At 38.5% G+C, this 9732-nt stretch overlaps 1 protein-coding gene across 6 annotated transcripts; it reads right to left on the bottom strand.

Annotated features, from left to right (window-relative positions):
* Window positions 1–344: 344 nt before the first annotated feature.
* LOC111911818 (F-box protein AUF2) lies at window positions 345–7440 on the bottom strand. Of its 6 annotated transcripts, none has more exons than XR_008231083.1 (4): window positions 6422–7440; window positions 2208–6130; window positions 1610–1676; window positions 1109–1277 (listed from the first exon to the last, which is right to left on the bottom strand). XR_008231083.1 is itself a non-coding variant. In XM_042900371.2 (2 exons), the coding sequence occupies exon 1, from the start codon at window positions 7389–7391 to the stop codon at window positions 6432–6434; it is 960 nt and encodes a 319-aa protein (XP_042756305.1). In that variant the 5' UTR covers window positions 7392–7440; the 3' UTR covers window positions 345–500; window positions 6422–6431. The 6 variants fall into 6 exon arrangements, 4 of the variants coding, with proteins under 4 accessions (XP_042756305.1, XP_042756304.1, XP_023763334.1 ...); XR_008231082.1 differs by having other exon boundaries at window positions 6393–7440; XM_042900371.2 differs by lacking the exons at window positions 1109–1277; window positions 1610–1676; window positions 2208–6130 and adding an exon at window positions 345–500.
* Window positions 7441–9732: the final 2292 nt, after the last annotated feature.

The raw sequence follows: 9732 nt of genomic DNA on the forward strand, positions 1-9732 counted from the left end.
TCGGCCTTAACCTTGCGACATGTCAAACACCTCTCAATAAACCACGCGACATCCCTCTTCATACAAGGCCACCAATAACCTCTCTCCAGGTCCAAATACATCTTCATGGCTCCGGGATGGATCGAGAATCTCGATCTACGCGCCTCCTCCATCAGAATGGTACGTGCCCTGCCTGCATACGACACCCAAATCTGACCTTGAAAGGTCATCAACCCTCGACTATCGGTAACAAACTCGGACACCTGCCCGATCACCCGCTGTCACACCCCGAAAACCAAAGGCGGAAACATTTCTGGGGTTGACTCCATGTTGAATATCAAATCCAATGAACATAGTAAAACAGTAAACACAAAACATTACTACATAATATTGTTTACATCTGTTTGAAAGAAAAGTTATACACGTGTTGTATACATATATCATATGAACAAAAGCAAAGACGAGACTTCGGGATGCTCCGTCTTCTTCAAAAGGTGGCGGTGTACCTGTCTAATGCTGACCTGAGAATACAAGCAGTTTGAAAATCAGCATAAAGCTGGTGAGTTCATAAACGGTTTAGTTTTGTAAAGAACGAGTTCCTTTGTTTTCTGAAAAAGTTGTTATTCAAGAAAATCCCATATTTTCTTATGTAAAACAGTTTCGTTATCTTTTGTTACCAATTCGAAAATGGGTTGTTATGTTATTCCAAGAAAATCCCATATTTTCCTAATAGTTTAGCTATCCATTTGTTACTTAATTCAATTACATGTTGTTACCATACTTGCAGTATTAATTAAGTATTCTAAACTCTTAGTTATCCTACATTCAAATGTCTATCATCTACTAACTTAGTTGTATTTTCGAATATTTGGAGTCACACAGAAGCGTACATTATAGTATTTTCGAAGTTCTGGTGATTTCCAAAAGAGTACATTAGATGTATTTTCGAATCTCTGTCGACATTCTGAGGCGGATGTATTCGAAACTCAGTAGAGGTCCGGAGGCGTACTTTTGTATTAAATTCGAAACTCTGGTAACACTCAAGGGGTACACTAAATGTATATTCGAAGTCTTGGTGTCATCCAAAGGCGTTACTTCCCATTCGTATTCCTATTTGTAACAACTCAAATTTTTCAAGCAAATTTTTCATTTTTAAAACATAATATTTTCCATTAAAAACAAGGCATATATATAGTTTAATTATTCGGTCAATACAATTATTCCAACTCCCAAGATCCTAAAACAATCTTCAGTGTGTATCGATCATGCCGGCGCCTTCCCACGGTCCTCGCTAGTACCTGAAATACATACATACACAACAACTGTAAGCATAAATGCTTAGTGAGTTCCCCAATATACACTTACACACATACGCCTTTCCAGGCCCTGACCTTCTGGTCCTCAATACAACGCCTTCCGGCCCATAGCATAATCGCCTTCCGGCCCATAACATATTGCCTTCCGGCCCACATATCATACATAGCACATATAACACTTAACTTACCACATATAGCATACATATCCTTATAACACTTAACTTACCACATATAACATACATATTACATAACATATTCGACCTTCCGGTCACACAGTCAAACCCTTCCGGGTACAGTATAGTGAGAAAACTCACCTCGTAAGTGCTGAAAGCTAGCAACTCCTGAAATCACTTGCGCACAAACCAACGAGCTACAACCCTCCTATAACATTACATAACTCATTAACACTCATATCATCTAAGTGTGACTATCCCTAAGAAGTCAGACTTAGGTCAACTCTGGTCAACGGTCAACGGTCAACTCGACTGGACTCGGCGAGTACCATGGCGACTCGGCGAGTCTAGTCGTCCTCACAGATTCCTGAATATTCCCTTTTTACTCGTCGAGTATACCTCTTGACTCGACGAGGTCCTCGTGGAAGAATCGCGGGGCCACCCCGACTCCACTCGCCGAGTCTGATGAACAACTCGGCGAGTCCCAGCACATCTTCAAGCTACTCGCCGAGTCTGAAGAACAACTCGGCGAGTCCATGCCATGCAGACGAGTAACTGCTTCCTGAGATAGGTCTCGTCCCGAAGTACACATGCATGGGACCTTCTGGACCTCTAAAGGTCCTAATACAAGACTATAATCGTGGGGTAACAAGGCATTTCTTCATCAAATCACTAAATGGGTTCTATAAACCCTAATTTCATAAATACATCAAAATAACAGATTTGGTCCGAGTATTACCTGAAAACGCACTCTCTGTGTCCCCCAAATCTCAGGACTCAATCCTCCTTGATATTCCTTTAGCCAAATCCCTCTTCTTCTTGCCTAACCAATTCTTCCAAGTTCCAAAGCTTTCTCCCTTGCTCTAGGCGTCCACAGCGATTAGGGTTCCTCTCAATTGACCAAAAGACTGAAAATGACGGCCTAAGAGGCGTTAAATACGATCCAAACTGAACGGTTAGGGTTTCTGCTGAACAGCGTCGACTCGCCGAGTCCATATCTGGACTCGTCGAGTCCAGTCGCGGACCCGCGACCAAGTCCGCGATCCTACTCGGCGAGTCTAGGCTCCAACTCGCCGAGTCCCCTCTTAAATCTCCCCAAAAACATAATTTTAATAATACCTGAGATTCCGGGCTGTTACACTATTTCTATTCGTATTCGTATTCGTATTCGTATTCGTATTCGTATTCGTAATATTCTATTAGTTATATTCGTATTCGTATTCGTATTCGTATTCGTATTCGTACTAGTCATAGTTTATGTTAAACATGATTTCTTTTGCAAAAATGTAATATAATTCAAAACACCTTTTAAAGAAATCTCACTTTAGTGTGACAGTACACCCTGCAATTCGAATCATTAGTTATCACGATTTTGGATATTAGAAACATACATGAAATAAAACATTTGGACTGAAAATACGTTTGAGTACAAGATTTCCTTGTATTTTTGCTTGTATTCCCCCCCTGAAAACATTTGAAAAACATTGAAAAACATTTGAAAAAGGGTAGGGGTATGAACTCACCGGTTGAGAAACACGTCAGTTTGGATCCTAAACGTCGGTTCTGGGTTCGCGAACGCACAAGATTCCTATGGATTATCAAATTATACACATTTGTATCTAATTAGGACTTTATTAATTTATTTGTTAAGGATATACACTTCTAGTTGCGGAAACACCCCATTACAAGTGTTTGGAAGGACCCGGGTGACATTTGGGGACACATTAAGCTTGGATATTGAGTTTACTCTTCAAGAGTAAACTCATACAAGAGTTTTCGGCCCTATATACCTCATCCATATGAGTTCACGGCCATGAACTCATGGATGGTGATTTTGGGTGCAAAATGGCTTCATAACAATCGGGAATAAATGCTAGACTTGGATTTTGACTTTGGAATGGTTCAAAACTCATTTAGGGACCATTTATTGGAGTTTACGGCAGTAAACTCCCCCTCACATCCAATCCTTAAAGTTTTGGTCCTTAAACAATCACATGTGATTCCAATGATTTTTCCCAAGCCTTGTATGAATTTTTTGGGGGACTTTGGACATGGTTTTAGGAGTTTACGGCCCATGAACCCCCTCATGGCCGTGAACTCCTTAGATGGGTGTTTTAATATGTTTTAAGGTCCAATTCTTGTTTGTGGTCATTTCTAGAATTTATCCCAAGGCTTATGGTGTGTTTAAGTGGCATCTTAACACATTTAGAGGAGTTTACTCCCCAAGAATAGGAGTTTACGACCCAAGCATGTTCTTGGGCAGTAAACTCAAGTTTACTCCTCTAAATTGATGTTCAAGGTGTTCCAAGACCACTTCCATAATTCTACAAGTCGTATCTAAGCCTTATTGGTGTTTTGGAAGGGTTTAAGGGCATAAAAACCTCTTTTATATGTGTTTACAGCCCAAGCATGCTCCAGGGCCGTAAACACATGAGCAAGGCTCTAAATCATGGTTTGAGGCATTCTAAGTCCATTCCATTAAGTCATCTAGCCAAATCTAGGTCTAATTGTAGTTTGGAAGGGTTTTGTTGCTAAAAAACCCCATTTATATGAGTTTACGGCCTAGGACTGATCTAGGGCCGTAAACACATGATAATGGTCCTAATCCTTGGTTTAAACTCGAATTTGAAGGTCAGAGGGGTTGCATAACAAGTTAGGGAAGATACCTTGGTGATTAGAAATCTTAAATTTGAGATTTGGACCCTTAAACTTGAATTTAGGAGAGAGGTTAGAGAGAGAGTAGAGAGATGAAGCAAAAGCTTCAAATGAAAGCTTGAACACGTTTAAATAGGTCCCAAAAACTTGGACACGGGGGAATTCTACCCGATACCGACATTAAACGGGGCTTTTGATCGCACCCGATTAAGTTTCCGTAACTCGGCGGGGACGTTTCTAAAATTTTTGAAATAAACATTTTGGGCTAATTTCATGAGTTCCTAAGGGGTTTGGACACTCATTAGATTAAAATAAACATATAAGTTTTAAATAATTTAGCCCAAAAACAAAATCGGAACGAATTGATAAACGGCGAATTTTTACGCGTAGAATGGGTTCGGCGATGGACAACTTCGGGTTGTTACATTATCCCCCCGTTAGAGGGAATTTCGTCCCGAAATTCAAAGATTAAGATACAGATCATGAAATGAAAAGAGATGCGGATGGATCAGTTGCTCCGGGTTTTCACGCTCCCAAGTGGCATCGGGTCTCCGGTTGACGTTCCAGCGAACCCTCACTATCGGGACGCATCTTGGTTTCATTGGGTAGATACTTCTTAAGGACCGAGACGTGTAGTACCAGAGGAATGTTACTAAGTTCTGAGGGTAGTCGAAGTTTGAAGGTTACGGAATCAATCCTACGAGGATCGCAAAAGGTCTAATGCATTACTAGGGAAGTAGTTCGCACTCCTCAAAGCATATCATGCTTTTTCTGGGATAAAGCCCGCTCCCTCTTGCGGTTCTCCGATATCACGACCTCTGCCTGGGCCTCTCGAATGGTGTCCAACACCGGAGCCATCATTGTCAATCTCAAACAAACATCTCGTATCGGAGCACTCTCCGCCCTGCGACTCAGGGCATCAGCTACAACATTAGCTTTGCCCGGGTGGTACAGGGTCTCACAATCGTAATCCTTTACCACGTCCAACCATCTCCTCTGACGCATATTCAGATTGGGCTGATCCATCAAATACTTCAGGCTCTTGTGGTCCGTGTATATGATACACCGAACCCCATACAAATAGTGACGCCATATCTTGAAGGCAAACACCACTGCCCCCAACTCCAGATCGTGGGTGGGATACCTCGTCTCATGAGGCTTCAGCTGCCTCGATGCATATGCTATCACATGCCCTCTCTGCATAAGTACTGCACCCAACCCCGATATCGATGCGTCACAATACACCACAAAATCCTCCATCCCTTCTGGGATTTAATTAAATTGCATGTTTCATTTTTTATAAATAATCTAACATGAATGAAAATTTTGAAAAAATAAAAATAAATAAACATATTGAAAAAAGAAACAAAAAACCGAAAAATAAATAAATAAATAAATGCTGACATAGAAAGTTAAAGTGTTTTAACTGGTTATCCATTTCCTTTATTTGGTGTTATAACACCATTTTGAGATGACACATGTGAGATGACACTTTTTGGGTATGATAACTAACTACACATCCACTAGTCTTAAACAATAATTTAGCCTTCACCCCTAATGGTACATTTTAAACAATAATTTCTTATTTTTAGGAGATGTTTTGTAGAAAACCCAATGATTTAGTGTTTGAACCATTAAAATGGTCTAAATGATTAAGTGTTGTTGGGTAAGGTTGTTGAACAGATCTGTTGAATGAGAAAAATCACCATTTACCCTCAACAAAAACAACTTTCAAATGCATACTAGTCAATCAAAATCTACAGATTTTCAAAGTAACATTTATAAATTATATAAAGCCCAATGTATCAATTCTATGTAATCTCAAAAAAAATCAAGTTTTATGGACACAAAACTAATCAAATGAGATTCAAGAAAACAAGAAAAGGAACCCCTCAACATCGCCTTCATTAACTTTCAAAGCAGAAACAACATTTAAAACTGTAACCATGTCCGCTTTATACTATACAACTTCATTTCATACGATTAAACAACCAATGAGCAAGTTCTCTGCATCCAAAAGACATGAGTGTGACTATTAAATTGATCATAAGAACAAGTTCTAACTTGATAGATATTCAATTGCAATTTGAAAAGGAGAAGAGTCTTAATATGCAACGTAATTAATTTGTTACTTCAAGAAGTGGTGATGAATGTCACTCAAAGAACAACTATAGATGTTAATGGAAATGTTTAAGAGTAATGGATTCCACAATAATCCTTAAGTTAACATGTATTGTAGAAATTAATAGATAAAAATATAAAAACTTACGAGAGTATTATGAGGATCAGAGTATGGACCTGATTCATACTAAAGTCCTAAAGCATTAAGCATTTCCGTCTGCATAATCTCCTTCTCCAAAACATCCTTCACAGCTTCAGTATATGCAGCTTCTTCTTTATCTTCAAAACCATCTTCACTGTTCTTAAGAAAATCAGTTCTACCCTGGATATCTTCCCTCTCAAATAGAGCACAAAATATACCCTTCATCACATACCCTGAAACTGGCAACTTCAAAACGGGAATGCAAGTTTCAGTCCCGATAAAAGAACCCTTTCGACTATTGATCTCGGCTTCCGAAGCTGAATGTACCCATTCCTTCACCTCATTGAGTTTTTCCCCACTCAGAGAAAGCCTCCCTTTTCTCCCTGAATCAGTAATGGAAACCTCTTCCAACATTGGTAGATCCTTAACGATGTTCATCAACATCTTATGCCACGCAATCACATCATTCAGACACTGATACGAAATGTCACGTTTTTTATTGATATGCTGTGCGATACTGATTAACTCGTTTTCTTCATCCACCTTTCCAATTTGATATATTCCATCATTATCACAAACATAATTCGGGGATAGAAATACAAACGACTCTACTCTGCTACCAAACTTAACCCTCCACTTGAACAGACAACGATTCTGGACAACTCTGTGATCGGAAAACGGAAGTTCGATGTATAAAGACTTCACTCCTGTAAACTTTCTCAAAAAGCCATGGGCGTATAGCTTAGGATGACATGGCCTACTTTGGGAGATATCACCTACGGGGTTCTTATTGGGAATGTTAGGGTCTTTGAAAGGAGCGGTGAAGGAAACGGCATCGACTTCAAGTACAATCGAGGAGAAACGTTTGGAAACCAGGTAACAAAAGCATAGGCTTCTCAAATCGATTATTTTGTTTAATATTTGGAGGATAATTTCATCTGGTAAACGATTGATTGAAGACGAATCATCTGCATCTCTTTCTCGTGATTTCTTGGGGTTCCTCATTTTACAGAGAAAGTGTGCTCATCGGACACTGTAACCCTAATCGTCCTCCGGTTAAATTTAATTTTTTTTTTTTTTTAGGGGGTGTTCGGATTATCTTTTTAGCTTATTGTTTATAGTTTATTTGTGGTGGAAATAAGCAATAAGCATGGGGAGGGATGATTATTAAAATTAGCTTATTTTGTTTAATAAGCTGGATTTTATCCAACACTCAAATTAGCTTATTGTGGGAATAAGCAATAAGCACCTCTTTTTTTTCTCTCCGAACATCCCTAAATATTAAGTTTAGTTATAATTTTTTTTTGTGATATGGAAGGTGCTTGTTGTTTTAATTTTTATTGAGGTTGGTCCCTGACCCAAATGAAATGATTTATTTACTTTTTTATTTTCTATTTTCTACTTTTTTTTTAATTAATTATAATTTATTTAATTTAAAAAAGAAAGAAAATAAACCCTCTCCCCACTCTCCTTTTCTTCACCGGTTAACACCCTCCATCTTACTTCTCACCACCATCGGTCAATGCTGCCACCACCGGACATCCATCGACACCGAACCTCCATCGTCACCGGAACTAAGATAACCTCCACCGAGAGAATCAGATCACCACCGTCCGCGACTCACCACAACTTCGGATCACCACCAGAAAACACCTTTATCATCAACGATCCACCACCATAACCTTTTTTCAAATAGCTACCCTTACCATCCTTTGCTAGCCACATCTAATACCATCTCCCATCATACCGTTGTCCACCTGCAAAAACCCACACCTCTATTTCCACCAATTTTGTAATGTCCCTAAATTCTATAATAAAATTTTCATTTAAGATAAGTTTAACCAATTAATTCCCTTACATAAATCAATAAGTGACATTCATTTGAGTTAAAATCATAGAGTTATCAGAGTTGAATTCACAAAACTACGAAAAACCATAATCTTCGATGTGTGTACAATCTCGTTGAGCCCTTCACACGAACAACCTGCAAAATATTTTAATCCACAAGTGTAACATAAAGCTTAATGAGTTTTCCAGTATACCACATATTTCACCATACATACAATGCATACAAGCAAAGTCCTCAGCCCTAGCGCCGAACAACCAAGTCTCACAGACATATAACATATATAACAAGCCCAACCTTAGGGAGTATATGGGACCAACCCAGACTCCATTGTCAGAGGCCACACCAAAGCTTCATGTTCTGGTACTATGAAGATTGTTAGTTAACCAGAAATTAATCCTAATTATGATGAAGCAAAAAGGAAGAATGATGAGGAGTTTGAAAGGTTGAAACATTTACTAATTTAAATGGATCAGAACGAAGCGGAGAAAAGGAGAAGGAAGCAGTTGAACTTACATCGAAGGCACTTTGGCATGAATGGAATTATGAAGGAATGATGGATGATGCCATCAAGAACGTTGAAAAATATTGGCTAAATCCAAGATCATCATTAGCTTTGGAGAATAAAGTTGATTGTCAATTGGATTTTTCGATGACAGCAAGAGCCCTTTTGTTCAGATGTTTTCGAAAAACTTATGGTGTTGCAATAAACAATGGAGTCACAAACAAGAATCTTTTTGAATTCTACTCTCGCAATCAAATCCACAATACGATGTCTGGAGTTTTAAAAAGATAACTACAATTGTAGACTACGAAGCTGAGAGCGTAATGAACGATGAGTTCATTAACTACAAGTTTAAAGCATTGCGAGGGAGCAACAATGAAGAGTTCATATTTTCTTTTCCAGATCTGCCTATCATGAATCCTCATAACTATGTTACCAACTTTTCTACTTAACCCTAGGTTTTGATCTGACTCTAGTCAACCAATCTATAATTCATAAAATCGAGTGATACAAGCATATTAAGATAGAATGATCATCTAACTCTAATAATACTCAACAAAAAATAGAAAAGATAATTACTTTAACACATAAGGATCTTATCAAACAATAATAATAAATAAACGACTAGATTAAATCCAAAATCATGAAATCAACACATAGGTTCAAGGTTCAACTATTCTAAACGAAAGTAAAGAGTTTTTAGCTCATAACAAAGTAAAAACATACATAAATTCCTAGTAAAATTTGCTATACATGATTGAACAAAGCAAACTAAATGATTAAACGCATTTTGACTCTTAATCTCTTCAATTCTCGCTTTGCTCTCTCTCTCTCTCGCTTTCCTAGTAAAATTTAGTCGTCAAAGTTTGAGTAATAATCGATGTATCCTCCAGGGAATGAAAGAGGTTTGTAAATCTAATTTTTTCAAAAATCATGCCACCATGCTATGGTGATGTGATTGCCACGGCGTGGTGTCGTCTCATCTGCGCACCTCC

The sequence above is a fragment of the Lactuca sativa genome, chromosome 3 (assembly GCF_002870075.4).
Source record: "Lactuca sativa cultivar Salinas chromosome 3, Lsat_Salinas_v11, whole genome shotgun sequence".
NCBI lineage: Eukaryota > Viridiplantae > Streptophyta > Magnoliopsida > Asterales > Asteraceae > Lactuca > Lactuca sativa.

Coding starts and splice junctions, on each gene's coding strand:
- LOC111911818 (XM_042900371.2), bottom strand. CDS start 7,391: ATGAGGAACCCCAAGAAATCACGAGAAAGAGATGCAGATGATTCGTCT.